This window comes from Paramormyrops kingsleyae, chromosome 7 (assembly GCF_048594095.1).
Source record: "Paramormyrops kingsleyae isolate MSU_618 chromosome 7, PKINGS_0.4, whole genome shotgun sequence".
NCBI classification, from domain to species: Eukaryota; Metazoa; Chordata; class Actinopteri; order Osteoglossiformes; family Mormyridae; genus Paramormyrops; species Paramormyrops kingsleyae.
In genome coordinates, this window is record NC_132803.1 from 23829571 (window position 1) to 23855005 (window position 25435).

Consider the following 25435-nt stretch of genomic DNA (forward strand, 5'->3'; position numbering starts at 1 on the left):
GCCGCTCTGCATTCAGGCAGCAGACCCAAGTGTTTCACTCATTCATCTATCAAGAATCAGTACGTCTGGCCAAGATACACAATGCCCCCAAATTGCTGACATATGGACTGAAAACACACACTAAAAAAAATCTTGCCACTGCCATTTGTTTTGTATATTAGCTTTTGCGTATGATTTAAATTTGCCTGATATCTACTTGGACTGGAAGCCAACACATGTGATCCCATTCATTGTTGAGGTAGCCACCATATACAAACGCCTACCTGGCATCACATGGTCCGCTCCAGAGGACGCCTGGGCTCTGTGACCGGGCCCTGGTTTGCCGGCCCGGTCCAGGCAGGACGCCACAAAACTTGCTTAACTTGCGTTAATTGAAATGTGTAAGGAATGAACCACGTGATCTGAATCCTGACTGAACACGTGGGTCACTGGGACCAAGACTGAGAGTTTGGGTTCCATTAGTTATACTTTCACAGCTCACAATCACACCGGACTTAGCCGAAGTGGCATCCCGCGTTTGAAACTGGCCAGCAAGTCAGAGTTCCCTCGCAAGGTGGTGCCCTAGGCAGCCGCCTATGTCACCTACAGGATCGACCAGCCCTGCCTCACATTAACTAGACTTTTTACTGCAGCTTTTGAGAATGGACCATTCCTGCTGCTCTTTGAAGAACTTCCCAGGAAAGCACTGTCTGAAGTGAGGTGACAAAAGGCACAGACAGCATTTTAGGGCAGGTCTTTCTAGTACAGCAGTATTATACCTGTTCTGCCTACGTTAATACAGTGGTGCTGTTGAGGTAAATACTCAGTGGCCACTTTATTAGGTACATCTAGCTGGTATCAGGAAGGACACACTTTGGCCACCAGAACCGCTTCTAAGATAGACTATAAGCACATTCAGAGAAGACCTTCTGTGCACTGCTGTACTGAGCCGTTATTTTTGACTTGTGGTCTTCCTGTTAGCTTTAATGAGTCTGGCCATTCTCCTCTGACCTCTCCCATTAAGGAGATGTTTTCAGCCTCTAGAACTGCTTCTGTCTGGATGGTTTTCGTAAATCACACCATTCTCTGTAAACTCTAGATAATGCAGCGTGTGAAAATCCCAGGAAGGTGGCCATTTCTGAGATGCTGGAACCATCACATATGGTACCAACAAACGCACCACTATCAAAATCACAAAGATCAAGCCTCGTAGGTGAAATAATGCTTCGTTGAACAGTAAGTGAACCTCATGACCTTCTTTAGAAAATTGCTGCTGTCTGTGTGTTTGGTGTAGTATCTATAGTGCTCATTGCTCATTTCCTGATCGATACACCCAGAATTATCCAATACGTATTTGCCATAATTACTTGTGTCCTTTTTACTCAAACTGTGTGATATATTCAGTCAACACATGCATGAAATCTACACAGCAAGAGGAACAACATTCAAGTCAGTTGAGTTTCTCGAAGACTAAATCAACATCATAACACTGCCTTTTAAAAACCACTCAGAAAATATCTCAGCATCTCAGAAAATCTACTGAGCACATCAAACAGTTTTTAAGGGTTATTTCTGACTATTTAAGGCAAAGATATTACAGGATGCTTATAGTGTTTAATAACAGTAGAGAGTCAGTACAGAGACTCACTAACTCTATGGCAAGAGTTAACACATTTGTTTAGGGAAAACAGGTCACGTCATAGCAAATATCTGTCAGAAACTCCAGATTGGGACACTTAAAGCCTGCATGTAAAAGACTATGACAGATGAGATCGATGCAGTGTGGTCACAATCAGCTCTCATTTAAGGGAGCCGAGCTTGGAGAAAAAAAAAAATCAAACAAAAAACCTAAAACCAGAACCCTCTCAAACTGAAATGCTCAAAGCATGGGTGAATAATGGCGCCATTTTTCTCTGTGTACATTAGTAGGTTTGAGGAGATACGGTGCGACGGGTGGAAAACAAGATGAAACGAGTTCGCAAAATCTGCTTTATGCCGTTTTTGGAGCAAAATGTTGGCCAAACATTAATACCTGTAATCATGTGAACGAGACGCTCATGCCACAGTTTACATTCAGTGTGGCGCTTTCGTGCGTAAACACGATGTTCATGCCGGCAGTTTGATTAAAAGGAGGACTCAAAATCCCATTAAAAGTCCATTTTCTGTCGGTTTGTTTGAAGACGCGCCACACAAAGGGCCCAACCGGCTGTGGGCGTCGGCTGCCAAAGCCGGTCGAGGCCCGGGCGGCACGTTCAGCACCATGGGCTCAGATTTTCCATATTCCGATTTAGCGACAGATGCTAGTGTCTCTTTTATTCGTTTTGCAAAGGTCACATGTCAACAAGATCTCCAGTCCAAAGTGGGTAACAGACAACGTATGACATTGAAAGCCGCTCTGTGGTTGATGACGGGGGGGTTGGGGTCCCTTGACAGGCCCTTTGAGGGTGATTCCTCCAGGACATCTCATCCTAGAAGCTCCTTAGTTTTGGCGGCGAGTTGTTTGTCTATGTCGGCAGTGAAGCTGTCTGTCATTTGCTGCACCTGGGAACAATGAACGAGGTACAGGAAGAGTAATGGAAACACCGGCCCAGCTGGACTAGCTCTTGGGCTGGACGAGGCACAGCCACGTAAGAAGACAGATTAACACAGAGCATAACGGGCCTCCCAACACAGCCTCGGACTTAATGTTACAATTCACCATTGCAGCTACTCTCCGGGCCCAGCGTGGCCCTGTACACTTACGTGCTGCTCTATCAAGCGCAGGGTATCTTCTGAAACTCCGTCCTTAGATTTCTTCAGCGTGCCGATGGCCCCTGATCGCACCTTCCTCAACGACTCCTTGGCCTTATGGCTGAACTCCTTGGCCAGCTTGCATAGGTTCTCCCTGTGCTCACGCGTAACCCTGCGGGGGACACACGCCTATGAATGCAGGACCTTCTCGCCCAGGTTTCACACGGTGCTTTCTGGGAAAACAACTCCAAGTTTATACAGACTGCCGACTTAAAACTGGGGTGTGAGTCCAGGTCTCGGGGACCCACTGTGACCTGCCCGATTACTCTCCCTCAGAGTTCTTAATGAACTCGGCCTAATTAAGTGGTTGATTGGATTCTGACTGCGATCTGACATAGTTTAACTCACCCCCCTGTTCTTTCTACACCGCGGTTCTGTGGTTTACTTTACTAATTTTGCCACTGGAGTGCGACGGTGTCCTCATTAGGGTACATCCATTTTTAGCCAATTAATAAATTATTTTTTTATTTACAGTATTTATACTACAATTTTAATCAAGATCAAGGGGAAAAACAATCCTGTGAGTTACACACAATTCTTTGAGAGACAGAAATTAAACAAAAAATATAAATACATAAGTAACAGAAATGCAGATTTACTTCTTTCCAAAGGACGTTGCTATGATGTATCCAGTATTAAGAGGACATCTTGACAGTTCACCCAGTACAGGGTGTCAGGGAGCCTGCAGTGTCCCAGTTGGCACAGGACACCAGGCTGGCTTCCAGGCAGGATGTCAGTCCATCACATGGCACACAGACACACCTCAAGCAATTCAAAGATGCCAATTTGCTAACAGGGTCATCTAAATGTATTAGGAACTTGACAGGAATGAAGTTCTGCACACAGAGAACATCGTCAAGACCTTCAGTTGAAAAACCCAGCCCGAAGGCGTGACGTGTCCGCAATTCTGGGCTCTCAGCCGGGTCATTGTTAAGTACAAATGAAGAACTGCGGTAAAGTTGAAAGTGAAGGTGCGAGACAGGTAGCTGGCACAGATACCATAGCGATGTGTCGGATTATTACTGAGACTAGCCTAACTGTTAACCAGGGAAATTCACAAGGTTTCACGTTGTACTGATTTACGAAGCAGGAACAACAACTAAGTACACAGGAGACACGTGAAAGCAATCCAAATGCCGATGTCAGGGCAGTTTATCGAAGCTTTTGTTTTTTTGTGAATGTAATTGTGGCATACACACATATATAAGCATAAAGCTGTACTTAACTACAGGTCATGATTACTAGCCCACAATAATTAAGTTTAAATCTGTGGGAGGGAGCCAGCCATAAATAAGCTGTTATACCTCAGGCTATTGTCACCGTCTAAGAGTCTGCAAACGACATCAGCACTGAAGACTTACGGAGGAGCACACATCGCCAACCAAAACACAGTGCTTTTTTTTAGTTTTTGTTACAAACGCTATTACATTACATTTATTAATGTGTTTATGAAAAATAGCTGAAAGTTATGCCCATTCTTTTAATCTTTCAAAGGTACAGTAATTGGTGCAATTCAAACTTAAAAATCACAACAATTTAGCTACATGGGCTTGTCTAAGGGAGGTTCTCGTGTCGCACGTCTTCAGCCGATGCGATAGCTCCTCTTAATTGGCACGGCCTTATTTCACTTGCAAACAGAGTCCATGAGCAGCATCTGTTTACCGCAAACAATAACCGTAATTGCATCTTCCGGTCCAATCAGACGTAAATAGAAATGTAAATTTGCGTGCCCAGACTGATTGCCGAGAGAAACGTTTATCCTACTTTGCACTACGAGCACCTACCGGTGTTGCAGAGGAATGAAAATAAACAGAGAAAACAGTGGGTTTAGGGGGCAAACTTACAGCCATCTGAACTGGGGGGGATCGTATCGAAAATACCGATGGTGTAAATTACAAGTAGATAATTATGATGATCAAAGTCATGTTAACTGCAAAAAAAAGTTTGTACCTTCAAATTAAAATGATGAGGTGCATTTATAGTGAATTAAATTATATGTAAAACAATAAACAAACAAACAAACAAAGAAATACACTGACATTACCTTCCCTTAGTAAGTGTCAGAATTACAGAATTATATCATTGAAAGGGGCTGGGAATGACCTGGCGGCGTTGTTCATACTGACTCTAGAGAGTCAAATCAAATCACTGTATTTGTTACACCACTTGATATCTAGTAGAGGTCAGGTGAGTGAAATTATTGTGTGCAAAGTCCCAAGCAGCAGCAACACATCAGTACAATAAGATAAATAGTACAAATACAGTGGTACCTCAGTTCTCGAACTCATTATAACTCGAATTAGTCGAACCAACCAGTTCGAAAAAAAATTACCTAGAACTCGATCAGAATCTCAGAAGTCAAACCGTGAACGCCGACCTAAGATAACTTGTACGCGCGGGGAAATGAGTCATGCGGCACGTCTCTCAGCGGAAACAAAGGGTAAAGCTCCAGTCTCAGCCTCGCATTCACTGTGATAGCATCGTGCACGTTTACACTAGCTGAATATATATATTTAGACAGTAAAAATACATTTAGACAATGATAGACAGTAACAGTAATTATTATTATATAATAAAATACATTTAAAATAAAGATTTCTTATTCATTATTTTAATAATAAACCATTAATGCATTTAATTATAATAATATTGTCATGCCCAGCGGGGACGTAACTGGGACAAAGGCGCAGACGTCAGGGTATCGGAGAATACAAGGTTTAATTACAGGTAAGGCAGGCAAACGCAGACGGACAATACTATGACCGGACTGGGAAAACAAACTGAAACGCGGACTAAATACAGAGGACTAATGACAACAACCAGAACAACCGGGGATTCCACACGGGGTTAACGAGGCGGCGTGGCACACGGAAGGAGCGGACGATCGGGGGAGGACACAATGGTTTTTTTTTTTTAAACTTGTTTGGATACATTTATTTTCTGACTTTAAAAATTACTGTTTTGATAAATGTGCTTAGATGTCTTTAGTACAGTATATGCTTTTCTTGTTTTGTCCAGTTCATTTTGTGTTTAAATGCTAAAAAACAAATTTCGGTGTAATTTTTTGGGGCCGGGAACCAATTAATTGGTTTTCCATTATTTCTTATGGGGAAAATTCGATCAGAACTCAAACTTTTTAGGATTCGGTCCGGAGTTCTGAATGGATTAATTTCGAGTTCTGAGGTACCACTGTATATAGCGACATAAGAAGATAATCCATTTTACAATATTACAATAATGAGTTTTTCCAAAGAAAATGTATTAAATGACAATAAAATTTAATAATGAGTAATAAAGTTAATTTTCTCAAAATCTCTTCTCTGAAATAGATGTGGTATTACTTACAAAGCAATAATAATAATAAACAAACAAACAAACAAACAATGCAATTCAGATCCTAAATGAGGGTAGTGTCTAGGACCTGCAGACCAATGATCTCAAGAACGTACACAACCCACACACATAAATACTTATTTCTGGACTCTTGAAATACCTGCACTTACTGCCAGTTTTGCACACCATAGATTCTTATGATTTTTATTGAATGTCTAATTTTTGTAATGCATGTTTCTCTCTTTTGTCTAAACTTGTGCCCCTTTTTCCCCCAGTCTGGGGCAGCTGTGCGTTTCAGTGCCAATTGAACTCAGTATTACTGTGTATGTGACAAATAACATTTTGAAACTTTAAACAAATTAGACACAAGCAATCAGCAAATGACGGCAGGCCATATGAATGCGCATGGATGTGGTGGGCGTGGCAGGCGGTGGATGGGTGCCTGGGGGGGGGCGCCTTGCTCACTCACATGGGAATAGGCACCCGTATGATGGTTCCGTCCACCTCCGGGTTCAGCCTCAGGCTGCTGTCTCTCAGGGCGCGAGCAGCCGCCGCCGTGACCTGGGGGTCGATCAAAGCCAGGGGCGGGGGGGCATCAGTGCTAATGGCTACCAGCTGGAGTGCACTTACCTGCATCGACATAGCCTGCCGACTGCTCCCCCCCCCCCCCGCAACCCTCCATGCAGAAGCGGCAGGAAGCGGGTGGGCCACTCTCGGGCTTTGATCTGAGACAGATGGGGGGGACTGGGTACCATCTCCTCACTGATGGGCGCATATAAAACAGACATATACACACACACACACACACACACAGGTTTGTAATTACATCTTTGTGGGGACTCTCCATTCATTTATATGGGTAAAACTCTAATCCCAACATGAAGACCTTAACCCCTACCCAGCCTTAACCTTAACCATAAGTAACCAAACTAAATACGAGACTTTTGGCATTTTTGGTTTTTTGATTGCATTCACAGATCTTTGTGGGTACCTGAAAAATGGTTCCCGTAACGCCTAAATAACTGGTTTTTTAATCACATTGCGGGGGACATTTGGTCCCCACAGTGTAATATAAATGTAATCCACACACAGAGACACACACACACACACACACACACACACACACACAAACACACAAACACACACACACACACACACAAATAATTGCATGGGCTTCACATTGAATCACCCCAAAAAAATCTCACAACCCTATAAAAAAAATTTTTTTTAAGGAGATTACACAAATGTTTATTTTGTGGGTACAGCCCCACAGTCCCTGATTTCCATGCATGTTGGGGACACATATCCTCACAAAGGCAGCTATCCTGTCACAGCTAATCTGGCTAAAAAGTACAAACACAGAGACACAGAAACAGACCAGAGAAAAGGCCCATGCGGGTGGAAATGCTGCAGCGGCGTGTCAGAGCGTTCCCCCCCCGTTTGAGGAACCACAGTGCTGTCAGGGACTATCCCAGCCACTTGCCTTGGAGGTGCAATCAAAATCGCGGCAGAGCTTCCTGGCAAGGAGTTACACGCGAGCTTTGGGCAGGGAAAAAAAAAAAAACCCCACTGCAGTGCCTCTGGCCCTCAGGCTGCATAAGGAAGCTGAGCCGGGGCAGGAGACCTACGTCAGGGGAACACCAGGACCCAGCGAGCCGGAACGGGAACCACGTGGCAGCAGCTACGGCCAAGGTCACGGAGAAACTGCAATTTTAATGTCCGGCTCCTTGTAGTAACAAAAAGCATGAGAACGTGACGCGAGAGCCTGGGCACGCCAATAAGCTCATATGAAAATGGGCAAAACATCAACGTTCTGTAGAAAAATTAGACAAGAGAGCAAACACTACTTCATTCCTGTGCTCTTTGTCCACATGTCTCCATTAATTGCCAGATGTGTTTCTCTCACTTTAGGACAACAAGTATGATATGTTCCCCCTGCTTTTTCTCCAACAGGAATCCATATCAATTTCATATTGTTCACTGAGCATGCTGGGATACCCTCCGCACTTGTGTAAGCAGCTGGCCCATTCTGGCTAACTTGTTAAAAATGAAGTTCCGCTGCATTTGATTAAACACCGCGGATTCAAAGGCTTCAGAGACTCCAACACGGGGGGGGGGGGGTCTCTATCACAACCTAGCGAATACACAAGCGGTGCTCTCCTGGGAACAGAGTGCTGAAATTGATATTCTTTGTAAGATGATGCAACAGCCATTGTGGGATTTATAATTCTGGGTTATAATTTGAACCTTTTCGGGTTATAATTTGAATAAATTACTAGACATCAGAGTCCAACTATAAATGTGCATAATGGATTAGAATCATTACGTGGCTGTTTGTTTTTACTGGTTTGCAGTCACCCTGAAGCTAGGGTTACAGGCCTGCTGGGTAATTTGGTCAGAACGGAGCACCAATACACCAATAAATGGGGGCATCATAAACCAGGAACCAAGGTGTGAGCTAGGTCACCTCACCTGTGTAATGTGATAACTGGACCAGCAGAGATTATAAAAGCAAATCAGCTCATAATTATCAGCTAATACCCTACTTTTCCACAATTGAAATTAACTGCCAAATGACTAACTTTATAAACATTCACAATGAGCCTTTGCTGAATGCTGATAGCAGAACTCTGATGAAGGATTTTTACAACAATATAAAGCAGCAGTAAATGTAACCAGTGCAGTTCAGGCATTTCTCCCAGTAGTTCCTGGGCAGAAGAGGGCTGCCCCAGTGTGGCCCAGTATACAAGTTATCAGATGCTCCATCAGTAGCTATGTCTCTATCGCAAATGACCAAACACTGTTTCGTGTAAGATCAGTTTCATTGTAACAGGCAGGTAGGTATGGTGAGAGCATGGTGCAGACCAAGCTCGGGGTACCTGGGGTGACCCCCACTCCTGCATTTCATCACCCTCACCCCAGGGAGGGTGTCACTGCCGAAGAACGCGGGGGAAATCCACACAAACCAAACCAAGACCCGTAACAAGTTCTGTTCCTTCATTTCGTCCTTTTGTTCCCCACGTAATTCCATTTTTGTTCTGATAAGACCTGGAAAGCATGCAGCTCTTTTGAAACCTGTCTGTAGAACCGAGGCATTTCCAGAACCCATTTTTAGAAACACTTTAATCAAGCCATTTATACACAGTGTTGTTACAGATGTGTGTTTCCAGTTACCCAAATTTCCGTTAGATAATTCTGGAAAAGTTAAGAGTAACTTCTTGTTAATTGCTGCGATCGACCTTTTGGGTTACAGCTCTTTAATTTGCTTTGATTCTAACAAAACTTCGGTGGACATTTGTATTTAACCCTATGTTTGGCTTCAATCTCAAATACGTAAATTAGCTAGTTATGTTAGCAACTTAAAATAAACATGCTACTAAAAACGAAGATATTGGCCCATAATGATTTTTAAAACTGGACAAATACATGGGGAACAATTACAAAATGACTGTCGAATTGTGAGTATACTTAAGAAAATCTTTAAAGGTTTGCTTAGATGACTTCAGTGACCCGAAACTGCACATTAAATGACAATTTAATTAACTGAATGCCTCATGAAGAAAAAAAAATAGTGTCGGCCAGTTGGGTTAACATCTAAGTTAACAGCCAGTCAGTCAGTCAGTCACTGGAATGGGTGACATACCCAAGCTGGAGCTCAGTAATTACCCTGATGGCAGATTCAGCGCGGGCACCAACCGAAAGACTGCTGAAATCACAGGGGGCACAAGGGAGGTGCAAGGGGGGGTGATAGCTGTGACCAAAGATCACTGGTTAAACACATACCCCCCCAGGTATATAAAAAACAGACAAGGCTTTGAAAATAATCCAAGAAAAAATGCATTAATCTCCTCGTGCCTGCAGAGAGCCTGGGTCCAGAGGCGACCCTCATCAATAACAGCCGAGGATGTTGCTGGAGGAGGTGAAAAACATGCCGGTGGCTTGTGAAGTGTAGGCCTGGAGTGGGGGGTGGGGGGGGCGCCATGGCGCAGTCCATAGTTTGGGGGGGGAGGGGAGAGAGGCACCGCCCGGTCACTTCCTCCCCCTGACAGCAGGCTGCAGACTCTTGGCCTTTGTTTCAATAGCTCTTGAAGAACAAAAGGCTCCCAAATAATCAATCAATTTGTCTGTTTTTTTTTATTTTGTGTTTTTTTTTTTTTAAGACTCGTGTTTCAGCAGCAGACTCTGGCCTATCCCCTCGCATGCTGAGTGGGTTCCTTTACTTCCCATGTTTTGGGACACCTCTTACAGACTCGCAAAGCGATTCCCACATATTTTTATTTAGACATTTAACTCATTGAGCAGACACTTTTATACAAAGTGGATGTACATACATTTCTGAGAAAGCAGCATTTGTCAGTCCATGGAGCAACTGGGGATTAAGGGCCTGGCGTGGTGAAATCACTCTGCCAACACTGGGATTTGAACTGATGACCTTCCAATCACAGCCACAGTGTCCTAACCTGCTGATCCCTCCCCCACTTTAATAGTTCCTGACCACCTTCATGTTTGTGCCATTAAAAGGGACAAAAATCATTTTTGCTGTGCTGTAGCCATGGTGATTTAAAAGGGCACCCATCTCCAGAAGCGCAGGGACACCCGGTGAAGCACCTATCTTTGGATGCCTTTCCGGCACACAGAACTGAAAAAGGATGGAATAATTCCAAAATGAAAAACAAAGGGTTTCTTTACCAAAAATGCATGCAATGCTTTTCAGTGAAGCTTTAGGCCGCTAGCTTCATTAAGCTTCAGTGCCAACCAGGCAGTGTGTACCTACACACAGACACACATAAGACCACACTGTGCATGCAGATCAACATTCAACCCTTTTTCAATGGAGTGATGCATCTCTAAGCAGTACAATGACTTAGACTGAGACTGAGACTGAGAAGATCGAGGTTCGACAGCATCATACCTCAGGGGACCCAGTCATGTTGACTACGATAAGCTGTGGAGACTTCATTGAGATCTGTCCCAGCTGCTTGAGTGGGACTTTGCCATTCGTTGTGGTCACCACAATATGATCCAGAGCACCTGAGCAGGAAGAGAACATTGCTTGTGATTGGACATCAATAGGAACACTGTCTGAAAGTAGCTTGTGATTGGATGTCACTAGGAACAGTTGGAAAGTAGCTTGAGATTGGACATCACTAGGAACACAGTCAGAAAGTAGCTTGTGATTGGACATCACTAGGAACACAGTCAGAAAGTAGCTTGTGAAAGGACATCACTAGGAAAAGTCTGAAGGTAGCTTCTGATTGGATGTCACTAGAAAGCCAGTATGAAAGTAGCTTGTGATTGGACGTCACTAGGAACAGTTGGAAAGTAGCTTGTGATTGGACATCACTAGGAACACAGTCAGAAAGTAGCTTGTGATTGGACATCACTAGGAACACAGTCAGAAAGTGGCTTGTGATTACACATCACTAGGAACAGTCTGAAGGTAGCTTGTGATTGGATGTCACTAGAAACACAGTATGAAAGTAGCTTGTGATTGGATGTCACTAGAAACACAGTATGAAAGTAGCTTGTGATTGGATGTCACTAGGAACCGAGTCTGAACACGATCAAACCCTCTGCCACTATTCAGGCTTAGCTTACATTTGCTAAGAACACTTAGGTTCCCTTGGAAAGCATGATTTGAGCTATTATTACACTTACTTGAACATGTAAGAGTAAAATGTAACAGTAATTTATAGATCTTTGCCAATAGACTATGTCCCTTTATCTTCTTCCTTGCATGTCATTGGATACAGAGATGTTGGAGTGACCAACAGGGTAGCCCATCTTGTGGTCAGTGTGGATCCAATGCCCCAGTGCAGTGACACTGTGCTATAAAAATGGCACTGTCCTTTGGATGAGATGGATAATTGAGCTCCTGAACCTCTAAGGCAGGGGTCTCCAACTCTGGTCCTGGAGAGCTACTATCCAGTAGGTTTTCTGTCCCACTTGGCTTCTGATGAGCCACACCTGCTCCTGGTATTTACCTGAGAACAGGTGTGGCTCATCAGAAGCCGGGTAGGATAGAAAACCTACTGGACGGTAGCTCTCCAGGACCGGAGATGGAGACCCCTGCTCTAAGGTCATAAAAGCTTCCTGGCCATCTTTCGAAAAAGAAGGGGCGGTACCCCGATGTCCAAGTTAAAGCTGCCCATTCAAATCTGGCCTCCTAATCATCCCCTATATCTAACTGGTGAATTCCCTTTTGGCCTGCCGCCACCACAGCTACTGTGTGGTGAGCGTACCGGCACGGATTGGCTGCCATCGCATCATCGAGGTGGCGGATTGGCTGCCATCGCATCATCCAGGTGGGTGCTGCACAGTGATGGTGGATGAAGTGGCTCCCCATTGATGCTGTACAGAGTTTTTTGGGGTCTTGAAAAGCGCTATATAAATGAAACATCCATCCATCCATCCAACATCCATTCCTCTAATGTGGGGTTACAGTAAGCCTGAAGCCCAGCACAGGACACATCAGTTCATGCACAAACATGGCAGTTACTATGAGGGAATGAGAGGTGCCCATCTGTCTTGGCCTGGGGAAAGACACCAAAATGCCTGATGGACACGGACACGAAGGCGGGGAGAAGACGCAGACTCGCATAGAAAATCCCGTCAGTGCCTCGGGGAGAGAGTCTCCTCAATGGCCTTTAGACAAGATTTCTGCATGAACCTTTCATAAAAAGCGTGATATTTATAGCCACATTTTAGCCATTACAAGCGATTTAAACACAACACACTCAGGCTATAAGAAGCAGGCAACTAATACAATGTCTTTCGCTCCCTTCACATCTGCTAGCACTTGCCCAGCAGCATAGAGGGGGGGAATCAGCATGGAAGTTATTAATGAAAGGGCACGGCCCCGGTCAGGGCGTGACCCAAACTCGCCGATCCTCAGATAACACTCCACTGTATCGCCTGAGTGCGAGAGTCACACCAAGGTAAGAGTGAGCTTGGGGCTCTCCAATGACATCACGACTTTATAAGGCCTGCGTGTTAGACTTGTGGGAGTGGTTATTCTTCGTAAACTTGGCAGATTAAGAAAGACATCACGGGCAAGCGCGGGGGGGGGGGGGCGCGGGGCAGCTGAGTCCCATCTGGTCCTTCTTCTAGTGGCAGATGACTCTGAAGGCACTTTCCTCCGCAGTGTCCTTTTTCGGGAACCAGGAACTCCGGTCTCATTCCCACCACAAGAACTCGGCCTGACTGTAGCTCCTACTCTGGCGTATGTACGTTTTGCTTGACTAAGAACTAGCAGGTGGGGCTCACAGTGATAAACTTTGCTGATTGGCTGACCACAAGCACCAACACTAACTTGGAAATTTATGCAGAAATGTGGGTAAATGAAACAGAAGTGGTGCAGCCAAAATTAAATTATTTTTGTATCTCAGTTAAATGAAAGACATTTTTTGCACACATCTCCATATTTTGGAAAATTCAAAGGATAAGCAACATACATCTGTCTAATATCACCAGTGGGAGCGGCAAAACTTGCCAGCACTTAGTGTAATAACATTGTATCGATTTTTAAAGATGAAAGATCGATCTGCTGGCCAAATTTAATAATTTTGCATGGAATTACGTGTGAAGTTTAACCTACAAAATTTTACATCTCCCAAAGCTTATCTAGCATAAAGGTCACAGTTCCTGTTGTGTGATAGGAAAGCGACACACAGAAGTGGCCAGGAGCTACAGGAGCTCCCGGTCGAAACAGACCAGGAACCTAGAACCAGGTTCCGGAATTTTGTTGGGAAAGCTCCTTGAGAAATCACATGGACCAGGCTCCTCAAACCTGAAAATGAATCCCAGAGCTGGGCCACCACAGCGCCACCTTTCCCATGACTTAGGACGCTGCACTGCCAAAAAGTGCAGCAGTGACACCCAGACCAGATGAGCAAACCATCACTCCGATAATAAAATGTCACCCGATTCAGTCTTCCAGTATTTCCCTTCTTTCACGTTACATTCGAGCAGGTTTACCTTTGCATGCTGGACGACGGCTCTCCGGCCAACGTCTACCGACAGAGCACACAACGCTGTGCCTTCGACGCGGATTCAAACCCCCCCCCCCCCATTTACGAAAGCTGGAAAGGTTTTGCATTTCTAGCAGTGTTGACATCCTGTGGTGTTTTGTCTTTCTCAATTAAGTGCCAGATCTAATGTGAAATGATCGGTTGGGCATTCCTCAATTGCGTGTATAAATATGTATTTCTGGGATGCGCCATTTTAGATGCATTCGCACATTAGCATAAATCATTGCCGCTGCTGGGAAACGTCCCAATAACCACACTTGAGCACAAAAACAGCAACAGCACTTGAAAAACAAAGAAGCATAAACTGCATCTTATCTTCTTCCTCCTACATGAATAAAGCTGCATTAGGCTACGCCATTACTGGCGTGGAAGAGAATGTGGGGAGGCGTTCACAGCCGCACACCATCTCCAACATGAGGTCCACCACCGGCACCATCGAGCACCCAAAGATTCTCTCACAAGGGGCTTCCCTGTATCTTGTTTTAGGCAATCTGTCATTTTCATATACAGATGCTACTCGCTTTACGATGGTTAACCTTATATTATTTCGACTTTACGATGGTGCAATAGCGATGCACATTTAGTAGCCATACAAACCTGGAGTCATCACTGGTTCCCGGGATACCGATGTACCATTTCATACTTTCTACTGATGCCAGGTGATGGCAGCCAGTCTCTGTAGTTCTCACGAGCATAAACATCTCGTAAAGTGTTTAACAAAGTATCGCACAGTGTACGTCTTCAGGTATTTAAGCTCATTTTCCCCATCATGTCTACTAAACGCACAATATCGTCATATCATATCCAAATTACGATATTTTCATCTTACGATGGGTTCCTCGGAACGTAACCCCATCGCAAGTCGCAGCACCTGTAAAGCTACCAGCCTGACATGATACACTTATAACGTCACATTTATATTCTTGTTCAGTTTAAACCTGGATAACTCGGTCATCGCACAATGAATGCAGGCATTTTAACTGAGCGCCTATCCAAACAGGAAGCCGATTTTTGGAAGCCCGGGGAGGAGCAGTGCTAGCTCTCCAAAAAGACACAGGCGTGCGGCTACAATCCCACCAGCTGAGCCCCTTAAACCCCGCTGGATGCACTTCCTCACTGGTAACACGTGTGCCTTCGTCCAGCTCGTTACAGGATGGGCACCGGCCTTCCCTCCCGCTGCCGTGACGCACTTCGGGGCACAGTGAGGTTCAGCTTCCTGCTGCTTACCCGTCACTGAGCCTACACACTATTTACAAGGTAATAAAACGCTTACATACATGTAAATGTGTGTGCAAACTCGAACTGAAAATCTCACGTCAGCCAGCTGTCCAAACATGGCAACCCTGCCGTAACCGTCTTCTTTTCTGTTTCAGCCTATTAGCTGAATAAAACCCCGTTTGTTTCTCCCATCTTCAGCTCCCGCGTCCTTCGTCCCTTTTTGCATGGCCTGTCCGATACTACATTTTTGCGAGAGAACATGTAAGTTTTGTTTGTTTATTTTATAATATGAATGAAGGTGTGTTAATATGCAAGTATTTTGTTTAAGACTAAATTTTGGTTTTATTAATATTTTATTTAATGATAAATTTCATATAAAGCCACTTAAGAATGGTGATGTTCCGCATTACAACATTAATGCAGCAGCTTTTCCCTCCTAACTGATGAGTTGCTATCTGCCTGAGATCAGCTGTGGTTCATCAGAGACCAGGTAGGATGGAAAACCCGTTGGATACCGGCACTGCAGGATCAGGATTGCCTACCCCTGATACAGATGCTATAATTAAATTTAAAAATGAGTATGAAATATGCATATAAACATAAAAGACTATTTTAAAGTCTAAGCTGTACTATAAGGTATATAACGACTAATGTGACTTTCAGGCATAAAACAGGGATATTCCTCTTTACAGTGATTATCCACCTAACTGGCACAGTGGGGGGGGGTGGGGGTGACTTAACCCTCTTAGTTCTTAGTTCTGTGGCAACCAGCCCACCAACCTCCCCCGCCGGCACTCACCAGGGGAGGTGCGCAGGCTCAGATTTCGGCTGTACTCCTCCTTCAGGCTGAGCAGGATGGCGGCCATGCCCTCCTTTACCTCCTCCAGGTTGAGGATGTCATGCACCAGCTCGGTGTTGATCTTCACTTTGCCCGGCTGCGCCTTCCCTTTGGCTGGGGGGTGGGGGCGTAGGACACAGGAGAAACATCACTATTGTGCTTAAAGCTGTTGCTTAAAAGGAAAGCAGAAATGAAAGGGAGGAACCAGCATGCTGGCACATCAGAGACATTACTAACAAAAGCTTGATAAGACCACAATAAAGCAGCCAAACACACTTAAGAAGCCCAAGCAAGCTGAACCCTGGTCCCTTAGATAGACACTCCAGCCCGCGATGTGGAAATGCAGCAGCTCGCCGAGCGCATCCACGTGTGCAGGCCGCACCAGGACACACCACAGCTGCCACACTCACCTTTACTCTTTTTGTTGGCATAGTGACGGGTAAGGGGGGCCGCGGGCACCACATCGCGTCCACAGCCGCGAGGCACGGCAGAGGGCAGCCTCACACACTCGGCCAAGGAAGGCCTCGCCGCGGGGAGCAGCGAGCGACACAGGGCCGAGCGGAGGAGGCCCAGCTGAATCAGAGCCATCGCCTAGTCTTGGGGACGACCTGCAGACACAAAAAGCACAGTACTGTGCCTGAGAAGGTCGACTCACCAGACACTCTCAGGTTCATTCAGTTATACAACTCTCAATTCCTAAATATACACTCCATAAAAATGCATTCAGTTTCTATTTTTTGGGGCAGTGTGTAGACCTTCAGGTTAGGGATCAGTGAATGTTTGTTGGTTCGAATCCCATGTAATATCATATCATGTCATATCACTAGGGACACGTTTGCTTTCGTGAATTTTAACAGTGAGACTTAAAGGAGAAAGACTCATTAAATGTGACTAACACAAAACATTGTTATCCATCAATCCTCTGTGCTCTTATCCTGGTGAGGGGTACCAGCGAACTTGGGCCCTATACCAGACAGCAGGGGGTGCAAAACGGCTGGGATCTCAGCCTATTGCAGGACACACATTCACTCTCTCACTGACACACTAGAAGCAATTTAAAGACACTAATTACCCAAACCAGGGGGATATTGCAGTACCTGGAGGAAACAGGCAAAGCCCACACAGAGCAGAGGTGAGATCTGAACCCCAAATGCTGCAGGCATGAGGCAGCAGAGCCAGCCCTGAGCTGCCGTGTCACCCACCACACTGCCAACTTAATCTGGTCCAAGCAGCAGTGGTGCTGGATCCATCTGGCTTTTGTAATACTTATAGTGAGATACAGATGTTCGCCTTTGTAAAGGAAGCACCCAGGATCCACTGCTTCTGCAGTCCTGTGACAGGCAGACTGCCCCTGCTGACACTTTGTCACACCCCCCGCTGTCCTGCTGGGTTGACCATGACTTTGTAAGAAACGTTCCTGGTCCATTTCCTCAGTTCCAGGAGGGAACATCAAAACAAACTAAATGTATTGTTTCTGGTGTTTAACAAATGGCTGCAGGACTCACCAGCTCAGGTGCAAAGGCCAAGCAAAAAAAAAAAAAAAAAGGGGGGGGGGGGAGGTGTCACTCCTCAGCATGAAAGCAAACAACAGACGTGACCACCTAACCCCAGCAAACCACAGCGGTAGCATTAATAAAGAAAAGGGGTGAGCATGCAATGACTAACATAACCAGTAGATGGTGCTGCTGATACCTGAATACGAGCACCCCATGAAGGGGGCTGAGGCAGGACCAAACAGCTGATGGCTGTTTAGCTGAGCAGCTCTTTTTTTCTGGTCAATAGCAAAATTCCTAAAAGCTGCTTTTCTGAACTGCACCTTTCACAGTCCACTGGTGTGAACAATGAGGAGGGCATCTAGCAGAAGATGACACCCCCTCTACGAAGCAGACGTTCAAGAAAAGACGTGTGAACAGAAAGATGTGGCTGGCATGCAGGTGGATCCGAGGCTTTGGCTTAACATCGATGCGTGAGGTTAAAGCCTAGTCATAACAACACCTCCCAACACGCTCACGTGGTCAGAGGTGCGGAAAGGAATCTGGAGGGCCTGTTTACATTCTGTCGTTTACAACTGTATCAACGCTATCGCTAAAAGCTACAACTGAGCCACCGTCGCTCTTCCTACAAACACATCCCCATTGAGATTTCATCGTGATTCACCTGTAGTGACGTCCCAGTCACAAATATAGGGGTTTATTTTCTGAAAGATGAAATGCATTCAGGCTCAGTTGAAACAGAAACGTCGCCACCGGCCACGGGTCTGGAAAAACCGCCACGCCTTTACGTTGGAGCTGAAGCAGAAAACAGCCATGCAGGTGTTAAGTGCGATACGATGCCCTCGTCTGTGATGGATGGAGGACGGACAGCTGGTCTACTCATGATACCATCTCACGAAAGATCTGTTTGCGCTCTGGGAGCGAACAGTGTGCCATAAAAATATCTCAGGCTGCGTATCACTGCTCTGCATCTGTTATTCAGAATTTGTAGATGCTGCCAAATCATTTTTGGACGTAATATTTTGGATATTTCCACAACAAAACTGTTTTAAATGGGGAAAGTCAATGTTAATTATCATTTCGTAAATGTTATTTTTAAATCATAATGAAAGTGTAAAAGCAGTGCAGGTACACCATTGTTTTGGTTTTTTTGCAATCAGTTCAAAACAAATCCCAACATCTTTCTTACTTTACTGAAAGTGGCAGTAATGAAATGATGTTATTAAATGCTGTACTGGATCAGTTCAACTTCATAACTCACGTAAATCCATTATAGTGACAACCTCATAGTACAAAGCAGACATTTAGCACCAAAGGATACTCGTGTAGTATTTGGATTCTAATTAAAGTACATTTTAGTTAACATTGCATAGACACAACTAGCTAATTACTTTCAGTTGCATTTTTATATTGTATATTAGATATTATAGCTATTAACAACTAAATAATTTAATTGACATAGAACACTAAGATTGGGTGGATGCATGGATGGATGGAAAAATGAGAGACAGAATAACCACCTGAGCTATGAAGCCTGGTTTGACTTACACCTTACTTAAAGGTTATGCTTCTTTCTACATATCATAAAAGGAAGAACGATGGAAATCCACGAGTCTCCCCATTTTCATGTACTAATAGGCTAATTATCTATAATTTGTTGATTTTTACAAACTTAGATGGAAGCCATGTGACATTTTCATGGAGATCAGTGCCTACAGATCAAGATGTTCCAAAGCGTTTCATACCAGGAACTCTGCAGCAGGATTCAACCACATCACCTTGGCACCATATTTCCAGGCTACGATTCGCATTTCATCTTCCGGAAGAGGTTTCCAAGCAAGCGCCTTCATAGTATAAAGTAACAGGTGAAAAATCTGAGCACTTCCTCATACGAATCCTCACCTTTTCACACCGATGTTTACTGGAGTAAAAGTAAAATTGCATATATTAAAGCCATTGTTTTGAATGAATTCTAATCAGGAATATTTAATTTTGGGCTTCAAAAAACCCACTTATTTCTCCAAAGGGTATTTTATGTCATTAGCATTTGCTGTCAATTTATGTACAAGCCTCACCTTTTCATGCCTGGAACCTGCTAGATGAGAAGGGAAAGTGCCACATCAGTTTGTGATGTTATCAAAATCTCCATCCATCCATCCATCATCCCGATGAGGGTCAAGCAGAACCTGGTAGCACATGCACACACAAATGCACGCACAAATGCACACACACATGCACACATACATGCACGCACACACACACATAAATGAAAAATCTTAGAGAGACATTAATTAGGTGAAGGTGTGAGGTGACGGTGTGAGGTGACGGTGCTCCCACACATAGCCAAGTATCTCGCAAAGGGCTGAATCAGATGATCACATGATTAATCAGAAGCCTAAACCAGGGGTGTCAAACTCCAGTCCTGGAGGGCCGGAGCCCTGCACAGTTTTTGGTTTTGTTCTTATTTTCAGTGTTGATCAAATGTTCAGAGGCGTACGCTCCACTAACGAGCATCTTGTCCCGTGCAGTGATTCAGAGGCTACAGCTTTTAAGGTGGAATATCTTAATACCAAGACTGGAGAACTTAAATCAAAGGAATGTGTTCCAGAAAGCGGCAGAAGCACACACTGAGATACCAGAATGAAACGCTAAGGTTTAAAGCATCCAAAATGCCACAGCAGAGTGGCCACAATAATAGGCATCTGACTCTTCTCTGGGATTGGTTTACCTCGTTAATGAGTGAGGTCAGAGAAGAATAGCCAGACTCATCAAAGGTAACACGGTGACTATAAGTGTAAATGTATCAGCTCAGTACAAGAGTGGTGTGCAGACATGGACGCTGAAGGCACAACTCATCAACATTCACAATGGTTCTGGAGATAAACCTGGTACTGCATAAGGTTATCTAATGAAGGGGTATCAGTGGATACTGACTGAATACCACCCCCCACCCCCCGCCAACTATCACTGGAGCTGTCAGCCAGTCCACTAATTATCTTACAGAAAATAACCTCCTTGCTCTCTAACAGTATGTGAATTTCAACAGAGGGATGAGCTGCTTCAGGAGAACGCCAATTCTGCTCGGAAATTAAAGTCTCGCCAAGATCAGGACAGTAACGGGAAGTCTCAATGTGCTTTAACTTCAGTATGTCTGACCCATGACATAACAGCAGGCCTGCTCTTTCAGAAACACCTTTTGAAGTCACCAAGAAGAGTGTAGTATTTATATGATGGATGCGCAAGGGTATAAAAGAATTGAAAAGGATTTCAGAAACAAAGCAGACTACTTTGAGGACTCTGCTGTGGAAGCAGCGTGGAAATTCTTAGCAATCACACACTAAAAAGGCTTTTGTAATAGTATTGAAGGAACTATTCAGAGACAAGCAACAAAGGCTAGACTGCAACATCCTTATCAGAATCAGACACCACATCAACTTTACCTCTGCCAAGGAAAATACCATGACTGTTGAGTGTTTTTCAAGCCAAAAATTTTTAGGTCACATTTCAGTCATGCATAAATTCCACCTAGGACATGGACTCTTCATTATTTCCAACAATTTGCAAGAACATGTCTTAGCATGCCAGTGATTCTGCTGAACAAATGAAAGTAAGGAATCATTCACAGTTAAAGAGGATACCCTGCTTTAGAATAATGGAATAAACTCCTAGGTCACAGTTCTGTAAGACAACTGGTTAGTCGTGTCTTTAAAACAGGGAAAGCGTGAGGATGAAGTGGATTTACAGCACCTAATGAAGCCTTCAAGATAATTTAATAGATGTTCTGATCAACTAGTTGAGAATATAGGAGACACTAGGCTTGGGCGGTATGCATTCTTGCATACTGTCATACATTCTAGACATTTCACACCGGTATATGACAGTATATAAAAAATGAAAATCATGTAGGCTAATTTAAACTCTGGAATCAGAGATAACCTAAAGAGGCTTATCAGTGTGGTAGCTGAGCGTAGGGCTGGGCGATAAAACGATAACTGTAATTATCGTGATATAAATTTGCTTGAATACGGATGTGACAAATGCACGATAAAAGTTTGATATTCACAGCCCAACGTGTTGCCAGCGACAATAAAATTAGGTCACTTTCTCTGTGACTGCTTGTCAGGATCGGCAGTGGAGCACAATGACACAGCTGTGAAAACAGGGGATTTATTGAACAAATAAGAGAATGCAATAGGGGAGGTAGGCAGACAACAGAAAAAAACTGCCAAACAACATGGCAACTCACTGGGAGGGCAGGTAAGTACAAAGCAACCCATTCAATAAGGCTAATCTAGCGAAATCAAAAAGCAAAGTCCATAGTAAAATTCAGTCTGTGAGAAATCCCGGCAGTAATAATCCACAGAGAATTAAAAAACGATAGGAAGAATGCCAGCCGAGGGGTTTTATTCAGCGAAAGTTAAAATAACCTGGTCATCTCCTACCTCAGACTTGTGAAATGCGAAATGCTGTTTGGGAGTGATGGCCAAAACCACGCTTCATGAACCATCTGCGATATTTTTTGAGCCCCATGATGCTTTTGGTTTCCTTTCCCACATGCTTTCAGCCCATTTTGAATAGAGAGCTCCATAGAGTTGGGTCAAAAAATAGAGCAAATTGTTCTGGAAGCATCATTTCTACTATTACTGCTGTTTGGCAAAGTGTTTGTTACATTCTGATGTTTATAGCTAACAGTTCATAACTATGACTAACCATCTGGGGTGAGTTTCCTGAAGCCTTCTTAACACTATGTCATTCGTAAATTTGATCGTTTAACATAGAACTTAAGAATGACATAGTGTTAAGGAGGCTTCAGGAAACTCACCTGTGATTTCTTCAATTTTAACTCAGGAATAAAAATCAGCCTTTAAGCTGGAAAGGAAAAATTTGACATTCATCGTGATAATCATCAATATCGGTTGATATGGAAAATTTTATCGTGATAACACTTTTGGCCATATTGCCCAGCTCTAGTTGAGGTAGTTAAATGAGGAGACAATACTTGTTCAAGACGTAAAAAGATCACCCTTCACTTATTGACACCACCGTCACTGCCAAATCTGTGTCCACGTGCGCACTAGGTTTCACATATGCGGTGCATGCTCCAATAGTTTATGGTGCATTTTTTTTTAACTTAAGTGAGGCTGCAATTACCACTAATGCTGTACACTACAATACATCACATCAATACAGCATCTCAGTATCATAGAAAGAGGTACATCTGTATGTTTTACAGCATTATAAATAATAGTTTTGGGATTTCTAACTACTGGGGTGTTCCGTAATACCACCATACTGCACAAGACCAGGAGACATCAGTGCCTTAACAAAGGAAGGAAAATACACTAACTCTAGACAAAATGTAAACCACATCAGAAGATCTTGAGCAGTTAGCCGACAGCAGACACGACAAGCGAGACCCAGGAGATATTAAAGAGCCTAAACTTCAAAATCAAGGTCAGTAAAAGGATTCATTTGAATTGTTAAGCTTTTTTCTTCAATGTCTAATTCAAAAATCCAATTCTCCATTATCTAAATCCTTCGTTTACATGACTCCGTTCAGTAGTTAGGGGGTGACTTGTACCCAGACTCATTCAGTATTTGTCTGGGCATATCTCCCAAAAGTTTCCACTTGTAGAAAGTTTCACTGGAGATAAAAAGGTCGAAATGGTCATATTTTTCCAATTAATTTCCAATGAACTGACCCTTTACTTTAAAAAAATATTACACAGATACAGCTACCTAGTTTGGAAGACAAAGCAATGATCTCATTTCTCCGTAGGTGACATTAAAACAAATTACACTTCAAGTAGGTGGCTACATCACTGAGACAGCAGTATACAGCATAGGTGCTAAGAGACAGGGCTTCTGACCTAAAGGTTACAGGTTCAAGTCCCAGGAGCACCCTGCTTCTGGATCAATATACTCAAAGTAAACGTACTTCAGTGGGAATAAAGCTGCTGTAATTAGGAAAACATGAGTGACCTGACTGCAGCTGAACTTAATTCATACTGAACCATTTCAGTATTTACATGACACTGCTTCAGGTGTCTTACTGCAACACAAATAATACACAGATGGATAGGCAGGATACATTATGCAAGCGGCTATGACTTAGGTATTATTATTATCATATAATATTATGATATAATAACAAGAACGGTGATGTTTTAATTATTACAGTGTAAAATATCAGTACAGTGCATTAGCTTTTCCAATCTACATGGTGAATAAAATCCAGAATATTCAATCTTCAAACATTCATCACTCTGGTACCATCATAAGACACCCATTTAACCTCCTACCAAAATAAAAGACCAGAGACATAGAACCGTGATAAATATGATGAGTTATATAGTAAATTAATATAAATTTATATTTTTATATAATTTTTTCGTTTTCAAGTTCCAGTCCTGCAGTCATATATATGATTGTATTCAAATGATAGTTTGTTACATTTTTTCTGAATGGCACTTAAAAAAACAGAACTGTAGAGCCATTTCCCCACTTACAAATGTTATAAATATGTTAAAATGTTATTTAGTCAGAGGAGCATTTATTCCTGAGAAGCAAGTTCCCTTGCCCTATGACATTTAATCAGCATGGCGCTAACACATTGTACTTTCACCTGCACTCCCTAATTGCAACTGAAATTAATTTTCACTGTTCAACAAAAGCATTTTGCTTTGTGATTCAATAATATAACCTAAATTTGACATCTACTCTTGCGACACGTACTAACATTACATCTGTTCAGTTGATCTGTAACGAGACTTTCTGGGATCTGAATAGAATTTTCTTCAAATTAGCCACCCAGAGAGAGCATGGCACGAATTTCCCTAAGTTAGCAAATTGTTAGTAATCAAAACCAATTTTCTTTTACTAAAAAGTGACTCAGAGTTACAAAAGGCGAAAAGCAGGGAAAAGTTTCTTTCCCTATTTTGTATTATCCAGCTACATAGATACTTATCCGTGACCCAACTGGCATATAAGATAAGATAAACGATATTGATCCCAGGGGAAAATTCTTGTATTAAATACCGAGCAATGTTAATTAAGTTCTAGAAACGTAACCACAAATTTATAGTTGTTCAGACAATAATTTTAATTCTCGATGCCTTGACCCTGCTTGACTTCCCGGTTTCCCATAATACCATGCGTAACATTGTGGCGGAAGTCAAAGCACTTTCACGCGGTATAGATCCCGTGGAAGGACGTCCTGGAAAACAACCTTTACGTTACATTTTTTTTACATTTCAGATACCCGCTCAGTTTCTCTTTTCCAATCGCACGATTATATAGTAAATATGTAGCACATCTAGTATGACGGTTATTTCACAACATTCATAGAGCACCACGATTACTTCTGAGAAATATCTCAAGGGATAACGGAATCTTTAACTAATGAATATTAAATTGCTACTTACACTGAGTGAAAGATGCTATGCACGCAAGGGATAGTCGATGTACAAGAACGGTAAACTGCCGCGTGCAGTTGGATAAATTTCAGATTAAATGGCGATGTCACCTTTTCGTTGTTAGAGGTTATCTCTATAAATACTAAATATGTTCATTTATATGTATACAATGGTCCACAATCTCAACACTGATATCTAATAGGGAGTTACTTAGAACTATACAACTTCAGACGTTTCGTGAACACCGCGAGTTTCTCAAATCTTGTACGTCTTACGTCATCACACCGCGACGAAGACATCGCCTAACGTTGGCCAATCAACGGTCAGTTTCTATGACTA

General features: G+C 43.3%; 1 protein-coding gene across 2 annotated transcripts; it reads right to left on the minus strand.

Annotated features, from left to right (window-relative positions):
• Positions 1-1332: 1332 nt before the first annotated feature.
• mrrf (mitochondrial ribosome recycling factor) lies at positions 1333-25392 on the minus strand. 2 transcript variants are annotated; one of them, XM_023807948.1, is made up of 9 exons: positions 25106-25392; positions 19757-19867; positions 19427-19525; positions 16599-16796; positions 16150-16302; positions 11015-11133; positions 6572-6663; positions 2722-2881; positions 1333-2520 (listed from the first exon to the last, which is right to left on the minus strand). In XM_023807948.1, the coding sequence occupies exons 4-9, from the start codon at positions 16774-16776 to the stop codon at positions 2443-2445; spliced, it is 780 nt and encodes a 259-aa protein (XP_023663716.1). In that variant the 5' UTR covers positions 16777-16796; positions 19427-19525; positions 19757-19867; positions 25106-25392; the 3' UTR covers positions 1333-2442. The 2 variants fall into 2 exon arrangements, with proteins under 2 accessions (XP_023663716.1, XP_023663715.1); XM_023807947.1 differs by lacking the exons at positions 19427-19525; positions 19757-19867 and having other exon boundaries at positions 25106-25391.
• Between the last annotated feature and the right edge of the window lie 43 nt (positions 25393-25435).

Coding starts and splice junctions, on each gene's coding strand:
- mrrf (XM_023807948.1), bottom strand. CDS start 16,776: ATGGCTCTGATTCAGCTGGGCCTCCTCCGCTCGGCCCTGTGTCGCTCG. Junction 16,303..16,598: donor TGCCAACAAAAAGAGTAAAG/GTGAGTGTGGCA, acceptor CCCACCCCCCAG/CCAAAGGGAAGGCGCAGCCG. Junction 2,882..6,571: donor ATACGGGTGCCTATTCCCAT/GTGAGTGAGCAA, acceptor TGTCCCCCGCAG/GGTTACGCGTGAGCACAGGG.